At 44.2% G+C, this 16329-nt stretch overlaps 1 protein-coding gene across 1 annotated transcript in view; it reads left to right on the top strand.

Moving 5' to 3' along the window:
* The first annotated feature begins 71 nt into the window (after positions 1–71).
* PDCD11 (programmed cell death 11) overlaps positions 72–16329 on the top strand; it is a 35308-nt gene continuing 19050 nt past the window's right edge. Inside the window, exons 1-16 of the mRNA XM_037001293.2 lie at positions 72–181; positions 1473–1585; positions 2410–2541; positions 3533–3700; positions 4541–4702; positions 6426–6549; positions 7038–7219; positions 8720–8827; positions 9928–10134; positions 10790–10914; positions 11089–11149; positions 11776–11922; positions 13204–13455; positions 14042–14176; positions 14705–14899; positions 15792–15962. Of these exons, the coding sequence (XP_036857188.1) occupies positions 1484–1585; positions 2410–2541; positions 3533–3700; positions 4541–4702; positions 6426–6549; positions 7038–7219; positions 8720–8827; positions 9928–10134; positions 10790–10914; positions 11089–11149; positions 11776–11922; positions 13204–13455; positions 14042–14176; positions 14705–14899; positions 15792–15962 (2271 nt within the window). The 5' untranslated portion in view covers positions 72–181; positions 1473–1483. The remainder of the gene's footprint in view (positions 182–1472; positions 1586–2409; positions 2542–3532; positions 3701–4540; positions 4703–6425; positions 6550–7037; positions 7220–8719; positions 8828–9927; positions 10135–10789; positions 10915–11088; positions 11150–11775; positions 11923–13203; positions 13456–14041; positions 14177–14704; positions 14900–15791; positions 15963–16329) is intronic.

Genomic DNA, 16329 nt, shown 5'->3' with positions numbered 1-16329 from the left:
GCTTCCTTTCCCTGAATCCCCCGCCCTTGCCTAATGAGAAGCGGCTTAGTAACGGAAGTAGGGCATTGAGCCCGCCTACACTTCCGGAAAGGGAGAGTTAGTTTGCAGGCGTGCTGATCTCCGCGTGTGTGGTTACCGTGGCGCGGGCTCCGAGGTAGCGAGGTGGTGGCGTCTTAGGCTGGTGAGTGAGGGCAAAGGCGAGAAGGGAGGAAATCTCGTGGCTTCCAAAACTGCCCCAGAGCGAGGTCCTTCAGGTCGCTGCCGTGCGCCCTCCGTGCTGAGTGAGTGGTTCAGCCATCGCAGCCCGGCCCAGAAGCCGGCTCTGCTTTGAGGAGCCCCCGTTAACCTCAGGCTCTGCCCCAGGAAGTGGCTTCGCCCCTTGCTTTGCCGCTGGTTCACTTTACTCTGTGAACCTTCAGTTTCCCCTCGTCTGAAACGAGATTAAGGATCAAATCCCAGCAAATTTACCCTATTTCTACGAAACGTGCACCCATTCCTGATCGCAAATCCAAGGTTCTCTCGGTTGTCACCTCTTTAACAGTCTCAAGTCTTTCCAGATTTTTACTCCTATCAGAGCCAACTACTTCTGTGTTCCGTTTGCACTTATATCTGGTTCTCTTGTCAGGCAGTTGAATCCTACCCGGTTTAGATTCCTAAAGTTCCCACTCACCTTGTCCAGTTTATAGCCTGTATTGTTTTTCTTGTGTACTGTTCTCTCTTTTCACTTATTTAAGGCTCTGACTTACCACAATGAACATTAAGTTACTCATATGTAATTCAAGATCTTCCGCACAAAAGCCCAATCTGTCTTTTAAAACGTACTTCTAATTATTATGCTTTATTCTCTCTGTAGTCTAGTTTAACAGTTCTTCAAAGAAAGGAAACAACAAGCTTTTGAGCAATTGTTTGATGATAGATTTCTGGTGCTTATTGAAATAATTGGCTTTTCCTGTTTGGATGTCTTTCCTCACAGTCCTTTTTTCACTGCCCATCTATCAAAATTCTACTCATCTTTTAACATTCAACTCAAAAGCATCTTCTTTATGAAACTGGCTTCCTTTACTGAAGCCTCATCACTTCTCTCTCCTTGTAGATAGTTTATAATTTAATTTGTATTTTAAACTATTTGCATAATTGTTCTATCTTTGTAAAAGTGCCCATGTTCTTTGAAGGTAGGAGGATATGTATTTGTGTATCCTGACTTAACTGTAGTGGTTTATGATATTTACTAGATTGAATCCATAACTTCTTTTCCTGGAGGAAAATGTGTTGGCTTGTGGTTTTGAAGTGGAGACCTTTGGAAAGATAAATTATGGATTATCTGGAGCCTGGTGTCAAATCATTTATTTCTTCATCCTGAATGCTGTCTAGTACATCTGTGCTAGAAGGCTCACTGTCTTGCCTATTGATCACAGCCTTTAGGAAATCTGACATGAAGGCTATATCTCACCATTACTCTGCCTTGTTTTTAGGAGTTCCAAATATGGCAACCGTGGAAGAAAGCTTCCCCAGAGGGGGTACAAGAAAGACCCACAAATCAGAGAAAGTATTCCAGCAACCAGTTGAACAAGACAACTTATTTAGCGTAAGTGATGTGCTTGTTTGGCAAGACTCACTGAACACTTTGTCTCTAGTGTTCTTTTGAAGAATGAGCCTTGTTTGAGAATGTGTTATTTTCTAAATTTGTTTCTCTCTGAAGTCCACTTTTGTAAATTGAACTTGATACAGAGCCCATATCACCCTGAGGCTGTATCTTTTGAAGCCTGGCATTTAGTATTTGAGTTTGCTATGCTATTCCTTATTTGGAACTTCGTGCCACATTGATTAAGGTTGGAGAGAAAGCAGTTGAATCATTGCATTTTTGAATGGGGTATAGCAATCAGAATTTGCATTAGAATTACCAGTCTTCACCTGATAATGCTTCAAATGAAACTAACATTTAAATGTATGGCCTTGTGTCTGTTTTATGTAATCTTTACAACTACTATGAAGTAGAGATCACCATTCCATGAGGAACAAAGGCTTAGTGAGGTGCAATTCAGCTGAAACTTCATACATAGCTTGTTATGGTGGAGTTGGGAATTTAACTCTGGTTTCTGTGACTCCATCTTCCATTTTCACACATTGTTCAAAATTGCTTCTCATACTGGGGAACCCTAGAGTCCAGCCCCACTCAAAAGAGGGGAAAACAGGAGAGAGAGGGCATTTGCAAATATGTTGGAGGCTCAGACCTTGAGCAAAGGGAGGATTGGTGGCAGAATGGCAGAGTTGGGATTGAAGCGGGAATTACAGGAACAATTGGGAGTAGGTGGAGTGGAAGAATAAGCAAGGTGACAGATGGCATGAAATTGGAGGGAAAGGGCAGGATTGCTTCTTTTCATTCCTTTGGATCTTTTTTCCCCTCTTTAGATTTCTACTGAGGAGGGAGCCACCAAAAGAAAAAAGAGCCAGAAAGGGCCAGCAAAAACAAAAAAATTGAAAACTGAAAAGAGAGAAAGCTGCAAGTCTGTAAGAGAGAAGTTCGAACTCCTTAGTATTGAGGTTTGTTAAAAGTTTGGTTTTGTTTTAAACAAACGATCTGGGTTGCCTAAGTTCATATGTGTTCTTCCTTCTCTCCTTCCTTTTTCCCTTCATTGCTTTTACATATATGTGTTTGCGTCCATAGAGATTTTTGCTGTTTGTGCTCGGAATTGAGCACTTTTTCCTTCGATTTTTAACCAGTGTCAGGGATAGTGTGTTTTTTTCCCGTGAGTCCATCTGCCTGCTTGTGTCCTCGCGGAACTTATGTTTTAGTAGATTCAGAGGTTAGAACTGGAAATAACTTTAACAGTCATTCTGATTCTGCCCTTTCATTTCATAGCTGTGGAAACTCTCTCAGAAGTTAAGAAGTCTTATTATGTTCCTTACCTTTTTAGATTTTAATTCTGATATACATTAATTGTAAAACAGAAAAAGTCAAATGATTCTGAAGGAAAAGATTCAGATTCATCCTGTAGAAGTATTCTGTGTGTTCTGTATGATACTCAAAAAAAGCAGTGGTTTAGCTTGACAACATTAAAAAACTAAGAAATTTCACATGAAGTGGTGATTTCTGGCCTCTTGTAAAAATCTGAGAGTGCTCACAACACAACTCGTATTCCCTCATGTTTGTGGTCACATGGAGCTGAAGTGGTTGTGCCCCTTTGACTTAGCATGCCCGCTCTAGACTGCCATGGCCCCACTGGTTGCTTCCTGCATTTCGTTGCCTGCCAGGCATTTGAGTTTAGGTTGTTTGGAATCAAATGAAAGGTGAAAGGTGGAATAAAATGAAAAGTGAAAGCCCTCCAGTACCCTAGTGCTCTTCACACTGTTGTTATTATTGAGACCTTTTTTGTGCTCAGCGGGTTGATGTTTGAACAATGTACTGACATCTACAAATATGTATTTCCTGTAGCTTTTATATGCCAGAGTTGGGATTAGAAGCCAGACCCCCTAACCTTCCCCATCACTGAGTCCTTACCCTATTGTACACACTTCACTTTTTCTCTTCTAGTCCCTATGTGAGGGGATGCGGATTTTGGGTTGTGTGAAAGAGGTAAATGAGCTGGAATTGGTGATTAGTCTCCCCAATGGCCTCAAGGGGTTTGTGCAAGTGACTGAAATCTGTGATGCTTATACCAAAAAGCTGAATGAGCAGGTGGCACAAGAAGAACCTTCCAAGGTAAGGGAAACCCGGTGAAATCTATAATTGGAAATAAATGGTACACAAACAGATGTAAAATTTCAATTTCATTAGGTGCAAAGAAGTCAAGGTACAAGTGCCATGAGAGTTTATAAGGAGGATTTTTTTTTTTTAAGTAAGCATCAATATAAGTCAGTCAAAATTGACTTAGCCCAGGGAGCCTGGAAGACTTCCCTGAGGAAGGGATGCTTGAGCTGAGATCTGAAGGATGAGGGTGTTATGGATGAAGGAATGGAGTTGAAGCAGTAGAAACGTAATATGTAGCAGAGAGGTGGCGAGTATGACTAGAGCAGAGAAAGCAAAGGAGAGTAGTGTGGGATGGGGCTGGAGAGTTGGGTGGAGGCCATACCATGTTAAGGATTGGTTTTTAATTCTAGAACCAGTGGAAGCCCTTGAAGCATTCTGCCTGGGGAGTGTGACATGTAGACAGCATAGAGAATAGGTGGAAGAGGAATGTGTAGTTGCCTAGAGACCAGTTAGGGGGCTCCTACAGTAGTCTAGGCTTTGAGATTGATGGCAGTTTGCATTCAAGATTTAGTGAGGACTGAGGAGGGAGAGTCAATGCCTGGGGGTGGTGAGGCAGAGAGAGGTGTTGGGGATGAGTCCTAGGTTTCTCTTGTGTATGACTTGACAGCCATGCCATCTCGAGACAGGAAACCCTGAAAGGGAACCTGGACTGGGAGAGATGATTATGATTTTAATTTTTGTTATGTTGACTTTGAGGTCTGAGGATGAGACTGGGCCCCCGAGCCAGGCCTGGGCAGAGGATTCTTGGTTCAGGGAAAGGGTGTTTATCAGATGTTTTTCATCTGTATGCAGGACCTGGTCTGCTTGCCTGAACTCTTCTCACCTGGGATGCTGGTGAGATGTGTGGTGATCAGTCTGTGCATCACAGAGGGGGGCAAAAAGAGTGTTAAGCTATCTCTGAACCCCAAAAATGTCAATGAAGTGCTGAGTGCTGAGGCCCTGAAGCCTGGCATGGTAAGTATATGGAAAGAGAAGCAGACAACGTGCCTTCTCCCTGCCCTGCCTCCTGGGGAGTGTACAGCCCGCCTTTAAGTTATACACACAGGGATGGGTCTTTTCCCCGGGGAAGGTCTCAAGGGTGCTTTGGGTACTTAAATTGAAGGCTTGAGCCTAATCACGTTACCTTGGAAGGGAGAAAGGGAAAGCAAATCCCTTGATTCATTGATGGCCAAAAAAAATAAAGAGCTTCCAAGGAGTCTTAGCAAGGGTGAGAAGTTCCTCAAGAGCCTTACCTATCAAGACTTCTTCAAGACTAAGTCTTTTTCAAAGGCCACTGGCATCTGTGGAGCATACTTGAGGGCTGCTCTCTGAGATCAAAAGACTGGGTAGGTAGGGCATTAGTTTATCTGCTGCAACAATAGATAGCCCACTATTGAATCTCCCAGTTTGTCTTGCCAATGGGTTTCAGCCCTGGCCAAGTTCACTATGGATTCAATGAGACCAAAGAAATGACAGTAGAACATTCTTGGGGTGAAAGGGTTATACCCAACTTTATTCCCACGGTGGCAGGTCAGTCACTAGAATCCCGTCCATCTAGAGCAAGTCTGCATGCAGCAAGTCTGTCTCTGCCTCTGGGCCTCTCTAACCCCCCAGCCATCCTCGGTGCTGCCACCACTCCAGCCTCTGCTCTGCTCTCCTGCAGCCTTTCAGGTGTGCCACTGTGTTGTGCAGAGCACTGGGCGGAGCTGTTCATATAGAGTCAATAACAACGTATTGCCCCCATGTGTGTAGTGAGCTAGCCGACTAGGGCCAGGTGAGAATCCTGGCCACAGGAACCTTCACTTTATCCACACAGTCCTATGGAGACTCAGGAGAAATTAGTTCTAGCTCAAAGCCTCCAAGTCTGGTAGACAGAAAACACACTCATATAAACTATATTCATCTAAGTGCTCTTGTAATTAAAAGGAGGGAGATTGATATGATATTGTAACGTTTGGTGGGCAGTAGTAGAGTTCAGAACAGGCCCTGAAAATTGGGTGGTATGGGAAATCAAAGTAAGCCAGGTTGCAGGAAATTGACAAGTGTTGAGAGCCTTTTGACAAGTGCTGTTTTAGACATTTTATCTGTAGGAACTGTCACAGTGAGCTCTCCCTCTTGTACATTTGGGAAAATGGACTCAGAAAGGTTTGTGATTTGCCAAAGACCAAATAGCTAGCCAGACTTGGATGCCACACTGTTTGCCATGAAATGTAAAGGAGATTGCCAATTTTTTTTTTTAATGTCTTGGAAGTGCTTTGAAAAGACACAGTGACTGTGAGGGGTAGTTCTGGATTCTCGTTAGTCCTGGTGCTGGGAATAACCTTTCAGGGCCATCTGGTTTATCCCTCTTTATATAATATAAAAGTCTTTGCTATCTTTTGGAAGTTCTCTAGGGGAGAAACTCTTCTCTTATCATTCCACTCTTCAACCGTGTGTAACACTCCTCACTGTCTGGAATCCATAAGATCTTTCAAGCCCTCAGAGAATGGAAGCTGATGTCTTTCCCTTTTCTATCCTCTGGTGGGATTGAGGTTTAAAGTTAAAAGTGGTGTTGGGGGCTGTAGGACTATCATTGTGTCGAGATTGAGAGACTCTCCCAGCAGAGAATGTCCCAGCAGGGACATTCATGTTTGGTAGTGGATGTTGTGTGTCCTAGTACCTTTGACTTTTCAACCCTGGGGGAATGTTTCTCTTCCAGCTGCTCACAGGCACTGTGTCCAGCTTGGAAGACCATGGCTACCTAGTGGACATTGGTGTTGGTGGGGCCAGAGCCTTTCTGCCACTGCAGAAAGCCCAGGAATATATCCAGCAGAAGAACAAAGGTGAGGTGCCAGTACATTGTAGTGAGGTGGTACATGTGGGGATTGTATTTGAATGCCACTTGGGTGAGTAAAATGACAGAATGGTGGTCCCTGATGGCTTTGCTAATATCAGCAGTGTAACCTGATAAAAATATGAAGATGTGTGAAGGGTCAGGTAGTGCCAGGGTCTCGTTAAGATCTGATGAACCAGTTTCACTTTTTCTCACCTAGAAGATTGCACTGAAATTTGGGCCTCCAGGGCCCCTGAACCAGCACTCTCCTGCCTCATTGGGATTTTCAGATTTTTGTGTGGTAGCTGATTGTAGATCAGTTAGGGTGACTTCTTTCTCTTCCTGTAGCTGGTCCCTTAGAGATTTGGAATGTGGGTAGTAGTACATGGTAACTAGTCAGGTAGGCCATGGATTTTTTTCTGGCATAGGCTGAACTCAAGTTAAGGTCCTTCTCACAGAGGTCTTTTTCCTTTTTGGGGCTGGGACTGGGGCTTGCAGGTGCTAAACTGAAGGTGGGGCAATACCTGAACTGCATCATTGAAGAGGTGAAAGGCAGCGGAGGAGTTGTTAGGCTGTCTATTGGTCATTCAGAAGTTTCTACTGCCATTGCTGCTGAGGAGCAAAAGTGGACCCTTAATAACTTGCTGCCAGGGCTGGTGGTCAAAGCCCAAGTTCAGAAGGTAAGCCATTGATTGTTACTACTATTCCTTAAAATAAAGATAATTTTTTTTAAAATAGTGCATGCACACTTGTCTAAAATTGGGCTGTCCAGTAGGTTGCCACTAGTCACACATGGCTGTTACATACTTGAAATGTAGCCAGTGCTACTGCTGAAATAATACTTTGTATGTATTGAGTGAAATAATATTCATTAAACTAAGTTTCACTTGTTTCTTGGTAGTTTTTAAAATGTGACTGCTAGAAAACTTAAAATTATGTATGTGACTTGCATTATATCTCCATTTGATAGTGCAGATCAAAAAGGTCAAATGGTATTAGGAGGCTTACAATAAAGAATTATCTCATCCTTAACCCCCATTTTTAACTCTCTCAGTTTATTTTTTTTAATTTACCTCCATATTTCTAAGTAGTAAACTCCTAATGGTATCTTTGATTTATCAGCTTTAGGGATTGAGTTTTAACTTCTTAATCTAGGTAGATGAAAATTCGGCTCTCTTAATTTTCCTTTTCCTTCCTCCAACCTCCTAACAGAGATACATTAAATTCTCCTGGGAGAGTCTCTCAACTTTAATGTTGCACTCTCTATTGAAATTCTGCTTTGACTGAGTATTATGAGTGGGGTGCAAAAAACTATGTGGTTGGATGGGACTTGGTGACTGTTGACTATCAGTGTCAAGAGCTAGCAGACTTTTCTTTGGGCAACCTCCAAATGTCACTATTACAAGACTTCTCTGGCATGTTAGAATTCTCTAGGAAGGATCTTCTGATCTCCCAGGAGAGTATAAACCTGGCTGCCTGAGAGCTAGGTGACAGAAGGGGACTAGATCACTCCATATCTATGTTTATTTGATATTCAGAATTTTTCTTAGTCCACATTTTGAGGGTTTGCACTCTTCCTGTGTTTTGAGCCTGGTATAGTTTTCCCAAAGAATAACTCTCATTTTCTGTGGAGGTGAGAGAAGGGTAGACACTGTCATTTGAGGAGAAGACCTGGGGATCTTACTTAGTTTCCCTGATGTCAGTCACCAACCTCATTGTGCTTTTTTGAGGTGCTTGTGTCCTATAATTCCTTAGCTTTTGGGGGGCTCTAGGGTGAATTGGCTTGCTCATGCTCAGTATTTATCTTTTGCAAGCATTTGGGTTTTATGTTTTTAGTCTGGGAAGATCACTAAGTTAGCAACAATTTGTTCTAGTTCAGTCTAGCAGTTCCCCCAAGGATCCATGTACACAGTGACCTACATCTGATTGGAAAATCCCGAAGGTAGGAGGATTGATACCCACCCTCTCGGGCCAAAAGGGAGGTGAGCTTACTGAATAAAGACAAAGCCAGTGGTAGGAGTTGTCCTGCGACTTAATCTTATAAGGTGATTGATAAGGATTAGCTGGGAGAGGAGAAACACACAGTTACTATGGAATTGTGGCATTGTGTTAGTATGAACAGTATGTTTCGCGTTAACGGTTCCTTCAGAGAGCTGTTTTTCCTAACTTGTTACTTCTAGGTGACTCCACTTGGCCTTACATTAAACTTCCTCTCATTCTTCACTGGCCTGGTTGACTTTATGCACCTGGATCCCAAGAAAGCTGGAACTTATTTCCCTAATCAAGCGGTAAGAAATATCACACCTGTATTTTCTTGATTTGAACTGTGTCACAGTCAACTGTCTAGTGTTACAGCTAAGCCATGGGCAAGTCCTAGGACTGTGTGTCACAGTGTCAGAGAGCCAGTGGGGAGAGTGAAAGGTGTTTTGAAAGGACCACAAGAATCTACCAGTACTTATTTCTGTGAACTGAGATTAAAAAGAAGCCTGTGGAGAAGAAGGCAACTTACAGATTTTATTTCATACTCTTTCATATAGTTTGACTTTTTTTTGACAGTGAATCTTTTGTTTTTGTAATTTAAAGTGTTTTCCAAGAGTATGTCACATAAGAGAACAAGATACATGCTGAAATAGAAATAATGCAGTTTAAAAAGTACTATGAATAGAATAGGTCCAATTTGGAAAAGAGTTTTAAATAGAGTACACCTGGTTAAAATACTGGACATTTATGTAGCCAGGGGTTGATAGTGATTAACTCAGTGATTTTGAATTTTCTATACAAAGAACATCAGTATTTGGGAAGAAAATCCCAAGATGTTATTCAGAAATTGTTTTAGTCCTAAAATGATATCTTCCTTTTTTTTTTTAAATAGTAATGCACGTTATTGGATGTTATAGAGGCTTTTTTTCTTTTAAGAGTAAAAATAGATTTTCTCACCACCTAGTGATGATATTGTTAACTTTTTGGTGGACCTTTTTTTTGATAATTTTCCTCATCGTTGTATTTGGATACAGTATTTGTGTCATATTTGTGTCATATTATATGCTATAACTAGGATCAGAGCAGGCCTTTTTTGGTGTGTTTCAGATGAGCCTCTGGTACAGAAATGCTAATGAATGGCTTCTGTTGCATAGGAACTGTTAGCCTTGTGGTGTAGAGAGGACCCTGGTATATGGTTTCCTGGCCTTGAATAAGCATTATTTTCTTGGACATAGTTCCTCTGGTACATTTTGTTTGAATATTCCATGTGCTGCTTGATTTCATAAGCTGTTTTACTGCTGATAGTAAACTGACCTGTCAATACACAGTCTGACCTCTGAAAGTCTGATTCCGGGTCCCTTCTCTCCTGTGCACCTCCTCCTGCTCATTATGCCCTTTCCCCATCTAGGTAAGGGCCTGTGTCCTCTGTGTCCATCCTCGGACCAGAGCCGTGCGGCTGAGCCTACACCCCATCTTCCTGCAGCCTGGGCGCCCACTCACCCGGCTGTCTAGCCAGCACCTGGGAGCTGTGCTGGACGATGTTCCTGTTCAGAGCTTTTTCAGCAAGGCTGGGGCCATCTTCAGGCTGAAGGACGGGACTCTAGCCTATGCCCGGGTAAGGAGGCTCTCGGTTTCATCAGCATCTTATCACTAGAAGGACTTTTGGGACACATGGGTCCTTTTCTGCTTCCTTCATCCCTTGGTATTAGTCTTCTATTTTTGAATATCCCTAAGTGTGGTAGATTATATGCAGAGGGAGTAGAACAATGTTTGTTATATTAGAACGCCTTGGAATTAATTTGCCTTATTTGATACCTGGTTGATGGTAGGTGAAAGAATGAGTTAGGATCTGCACCAGGGCTTGGTAATAGTTTATTTAAAGGGCCAGGTAGTAAATATTTAAGGCTTGTGGTCCATACTATTTCTGCCCTAACTACTCATTTCTATTGTTATAGCCTGAAAGAAACCATACACAGTATGTAAATAAAAGGGTATGGCTGTGTTCCAATAAAATTTTTATTTACAAAAGTAGGCACTGACTTGTGAGCTGTAGTTTACTGACCCATGATCTAAGCTATTCTTCTCTGACATTATAGAGATTCTGTGAGAGTAAAGAGCAATTTTTTAGTTAGAGGAATGATTTCATCACGTGCTCAGAGGACTTTTTATGGTGGGTGGTAAACATGTTTAGTCATCTTGGTGTGCTTTAACGTCTCCTTGCCTCAGATCTATTGTTTCTGACTTGTCCTTAATCACTTGGTACTTTGTAGCTCAGCCATCTCTCCAATTCTAAGAATGCCTTCAATCCTGAGACCTTTAAACCAGGGAACACTCACAAGTGTAGGATCATCGACTACAGCCAAATGGATGGACTGGCTTTGCTCTCTCTGCGGGCGTAAGTCTGTTTTAATGTGTGGGAGTGGAGAGGTGTGTGCCTATACAAATGCACACCGCAGTTTTCTCCTGGCCTTGCTTCTGGGGGTGGCCTTCTTGCCAATGTGATTTTGGTAGCTCTGCATTTTAGTTAGCCTTTGACATAGTTTATTGAATCTTGTATTTTCTTTTCTAGGTCTATTATTGAAGCTCAGTACTTTAGATACCATGATATCCAACCTGGGGCATTGGTAAAGGTAAGACCTCAAGCATATAATTGGATCCTCCCCCACCTTCAGACATTCAGCAGTTCACATTGTTAGCTGTCAGCTCGTTCTCATGTGAACACTTTTAAAGTCATGTTCCTTACCTCAGCCTTTTGGCTGGAATTTCTTTTCCTTTCCTTGGATAACTTGTATTTAATTTCAAAATAAAGACTTAGTATTACCACCCAACTACACAGAGGCAGTAGATCATAAATTGTGGGATTTGATGGTGTTTATTAGACCAGGTCAAAAGTTAATTCTATAGTTGCTGAGTACCTGGGATATTAGTAAGAAGTCAGTTGCAGTTGCTTCTCCTGTCCAATTAATAAGCTCCATTTAGCAGATCCCTTTTATATATAGAGTTCACTTCTCAGGAGACATAGTCCTCTCTTTTAGAGAGTGTACTTACAAGGCAGATGGGAAGAACATGCTCACACAAAATAAATAAACCTGACTGCATCCAGATCAATGTGGGGTGTGTTTAGCCATACGAGATCTGGAATAATAGGCACAGTTAGCCCAGAAAGCTGGACTTTGAAAGAGAGATGTGACAAACTTTGTTGTAAGAAGTGGAGGAATCTTGAGGTACCATGGCATCTTTTCTTTTGACTCTTTAGAGCACAGTGCTGACCATAAAGCCATATGGGATGCTGGTGAAGGTGGCTGAGCAGATCAGGGGCCTTGTACCTTCCGTGCACCTGGCTGACATCCTGATGAAGAATCCAGAGAAGAAGTACCATATAGGGGATGAGGTCCAGTGCCGGGTGAGGCTCCTGAAAGGTTTCTGTTGGGGTTTGGGCTAGATGGGAAGAGCAGTGGTTTCTCAGCTGAAGGCCTTTTCCCACAAATGAGCATGTAATGTCTACAGTACTGTGCCTGGCATTGGAAAGAGAAAAGTGGGTCCCTGCCCTTGAGAGTTGTGTAGTATTCTTGAGAGTTACAGTACCTATGTGATCTTTTGCTGCACGGGTTGGTACAGGCTATACGCTAATGTCATATCTCAGAGGGGAGGGGAGGGTGGTCTGGGCAGCAAGAACCATCAATGATATCAGTAGCAACTGCTGTATAACATGTATCCTGTGCCAGTTGCTATGTTAGGCACGTGACATGCATTAATTCTTTCAATCTTTAACAACCCTCCAAGTTAGTACTGTGAGCCTCATTTTGCAGGTGGGGAAATTAAAGCTTGGGAAAGCTAAGCATCTTGCCCAAATACACACAAGTAATAAGTAGTAAAAACAGTTTTCAAATTCAGTTCTGTATGACAATACAGATTCCTGGTAAGAGGTGGGATTTGAACTAGAAAGGATGGATAGGATTTGGGAGGTTGAGGGAGGAGCAGGGGTGCTTCAGGCACAGAAATAGCCCAAACAAAACTGCCAAAACTTGAGCAGTTTATAACAAAGGCTTGAACCCTAAGAGAAACTTCACAAGAGTTATTAAGATTAAATGTGGTAATACACAGTGCTTAGCGTAAGGCCTGGTGTGGCAGGCACAATGTTAGATTTTCTTAGATTCATTTAATTTCATTGTTGAGTCAACTTAAGTATTGATTATCTACTGATGCAAAATTATAAGACGTGGGGTCAGGAGGTTAGAAATAGAGGAATTTCTTGGCCCTCAAGGAGATAACTTGAAGGATGAGAGAGAGAGATTGTTGATTTCTCAGTCTTAGTTTATAGCTAATGCACAACAGTACTGAGGTGGAAAATTGCTTGAGTCATTCATTCTGTTAGACAAGATACAAGTGATCTGGGAGGGAGCTAAGGCTGTGTTGAAGGAGCTGACACAGGACTCTGGAGGTGCACAAAGACCATGAATATGGCTGTAGGTCTAGGAGGGAATGCATGTGAGGAAATACATCTGAAATAGCAATGAAGGCTTCTTGGATTGTCATCCAGCAGGAAACAGGGAGGAACTGTGGGTGAGATTATTCTCAGAGGGAAAAAGATAGGTTCTTAAGGACCAACCGAGGCCTTTGAGTTCAGGGGGTTGCAGAGACCAGTTCAATAGCTCTCTTGATGATGGCCAGTATCCTCCCCTAGGTTTTACTTTGTGACCCTGAGGCCAAGAAGCTGATGATGACCCTAAAGAAAACACTGGTTGAGTCCAAACTACCTGCCATTACCTGCTATGCCGATGCCAAGCCTGGTCTGCAGACACATGGCTTCATCTTCAGGGTCAAGGACTGTGGCTGCATTGTGAAGTTCTACAATGATGTGCAGGGACTGGTGCCCAAGCATGAGCTCAGTGCCGAGTATGTCCCTGACCCGGAGAGGGTCTTTTACACTGGCCAGGTAACCCTTTCTATGGACAGGCTCTACCCTTGGTGGCCCATGAACACAGATTTGAAAGAGTAATAGGGGGCTACTTGTTAAGGGGTAAGGAAGAGAGCATGTGGGACAGTGGGCCTGAGCCAGCCGTGTGGAGATGAGGAACAGAACTGAGAAAAGCCCTGAAGGGGGTTCAGTGGAAGCTGGCAAACTCATGCACCTCATACATCCCCGCTGGCGAACCTGGAGAAATTAGTCTTTACCTGGAATACTCTGGTGTCCCTCATTTTTATCAGAAGTTGTTCTGAGGCCACAGTCACCACAAGGGGTCAGTGCTATAAAACTAGTGAAGTCTGTATCTGTTGAGAAACAAATGAAAAAACATAATTTTTAAAAAACTTGGGGTACCAAAAAATGTATTCATGTCTTCCTTTGACCCAGAAGGCTGACTCGTGGGGTTCTGTGTAGCTTTCAGTACATTCTTTTTACTACCTTCTGATGTGATCCTGGTTTTTGGTGGGTCTCCCAAGGCCTCTGCAGGGCTCATGGAGGGCAGTTCCCTCCAGGGCTGCAGGGAGCAGTTGGCCAAGCTGGTGTGGTTTCTTACCAGGTGGTGAAGGTTGCAGTGCTGAACTGTGAGCCTTCCAAAGAGAGGATGCTCTTGTCCTTCAAGCTGTTGAGTGACCCAAAAAGAGAGCTTATGGGACACAGTCAGAAGAAGAGAAGAGCCATTAACGTTGGGCAGGTACTTGTACTTCTCCAGACAAGTTGTGTTACTGGTGGCAGAGAGCAGGGAGCCCCTGACACGTAGTGCTGCAGGGGAAAGCTGGGGATAGCTAGATGAGAGTCCCCGGATCGAGGGAAATGAGGCTCTTGAGAGAGGACCTTGTGTTCTTCCCTGGGCATCAGAGCCAACACAGGCTCCCCGGGAAAGGACAGTTCTGTCAGGGAGTGGCTCTTCAGCAGTGTGATGCTGCCTGCCTTCCTCCCTGGTCCCTAGGGCCAGCCTGTGAGACTCTTTCCCCTGAGACCCAGCAGGGGAACTGGGAGAGGAGTAATGTGAGCACTGGAGCGGTCCTTGTGTCCGCATGCGGCATGCCTTCCAGGTCTCTGGGGAGGTGGGCTGGGGTGCGGAAGAAGGCTGCTCCTCTCATCTTGACCCCTCAGTGATCTCTGGTGCTGCAATTTGTGCCTCTCATCCCTACCTGACCCAGACAAAGTTGCTCTCTTCTCAACACCAGTGCTCTTCTTTGTCCTTCTCTTGCCTGGGAAGTTGGTGGATGTGAAGGTTTCAGAGAAGACCCGAGATGGGCTGGCGGTGGCCGTGCTGCCCCACAACATCCCTGCTTTCCTCCCTACGCCTCACTTGTCGGACCACGTTGCCCACGGCCCGCTGCTGTACCACTGGCTCCAGGCTGGCGATAGCCTTCACAGAGTCCTGTGTCTGAGCCAGAGCGAGGGGCGTGTTGTATCCTTACTGGTATCTGAAGAGCCATGGGCCCTTGCAGGGGAAACAGTCACGCTCTGCTCTTAGTTGGAAACTCCATGGAAAAAAGTTGGCTATTTGACTTCAGAAATGCTTGACTTCAAAAACCAGACCAGTGACAAGCATGCACTTCCCATTTATTCCCCTGGTGGAAAGTAAGAGTGGAATTGAAGTCCTGCCAACAGATGCAGGTGGTCAGGGCAGAGTGGGAGTGCAGGGTACTGGGGAGGGAGTAGTGTGGCCTGCCAGCCCAGTGGGATATTCCTAGTAGCACATCCAGCCTTCTTGAGGTACATGAGTTGGAATGATTAACATGGTAGCTGCTTCCCCCCTGCCCCGGTCCTTGGAGATATGGAGCTTAGAATATTCCTTTTGGTCTTGGTGTGGATGCTGTGAAGGTGGAAACTGCTGCTTTTCTCACAGAACAAAATCTCCTTTGGGTGAAGATAGGCAGAAGACATGAAATCGGGTTGGTTAGAATGAAAATTGTAGAGGATCGTGTTATGGCTGATCCACCTGTCAATCCATCTGGTAAACCGCAGGGATGAGCTGTTCCCTTTTTGGTCCCCTCCCAGTATCTGGAGGTGAATTAATAAGGAAATGAGTAAAACATTGGTTCTCAAACTTCAGTGCACATCGGAATCACCTGGAAGGCTCGTTCAGGCACAGCCCACTGGGCCCCACCCAAGTTTCTGACTTAGCACGTCTCAGATGGTCCTAGGATTTGCGTTTCTGACAAGTTGCAGGTGACACTCCTGCTGCTGTTCTGTACGCTTAGAGAATCACTAGTAGAGGGTGTGGAATGGAGAAAGAAGGTGGGGAAGTGGACATTCCATCTACCCTTCTGCAACATTCCTTGATGAAGTGCTTCCAGTTCCTTTGCAGGAAGCCAGCTTTGGTCTCCACAGTGGAGGGTGGCCAGGATCCCAAGAGCTTCTCAGAAATCCATCCTGGAATGCTGCTCATTGGCTTTGTGAAGAGTATCAAGGACTATGGTGTGTTTGTGCAGTTCCCCTCAGGTCTTAGTGGACTGGCCCCCAAAGCGGTAAGTTCAGCTCCATGCATGAGGACGTGTGAGGAGAGGCAACAGTCATCGAAGCCAAGGGCGAGAAGGAGCAGGACACTTGGAAGATTTTTAGGGGCCAGATAAAAAGGCAGATGGGTGAGGAGGAGTGGAGCTTGGATTCAGTCCATGCACCTTTTGCCCATCCATGTGTCCTGCCTCAGGGCTGTGTCCCCCTGGAGGAAGGGGTACCTTTTCTACCTCATACCACAGCACTTGACAATACCCTTGAAATTACTCTCACTGCCCCCAGTACCCCCCAGCTCATTGCATCATAAACTTTTCAGACTGGGAAGAATCCTAGCAATCCCACAGTTGAACCCGCCTCATGCCTGCTGTATAAACTGAG

Source organism: Manis javanica, chromosome 7, assembly GCF_040802235.1.
Source record: "Manis javanica isolate MJ-LG chromosome 7, MJ_LKY, whole genome shotgun sequence".
Taxonomy (NCBI): Eukaryota; Metazoa; Chordata; class Mammalia; order Pholidota; family Manidae; genus Manis; species Manis javanica.
This window is presented reverse-complemented; position numbering and strand designations above follow the sequence as displayed.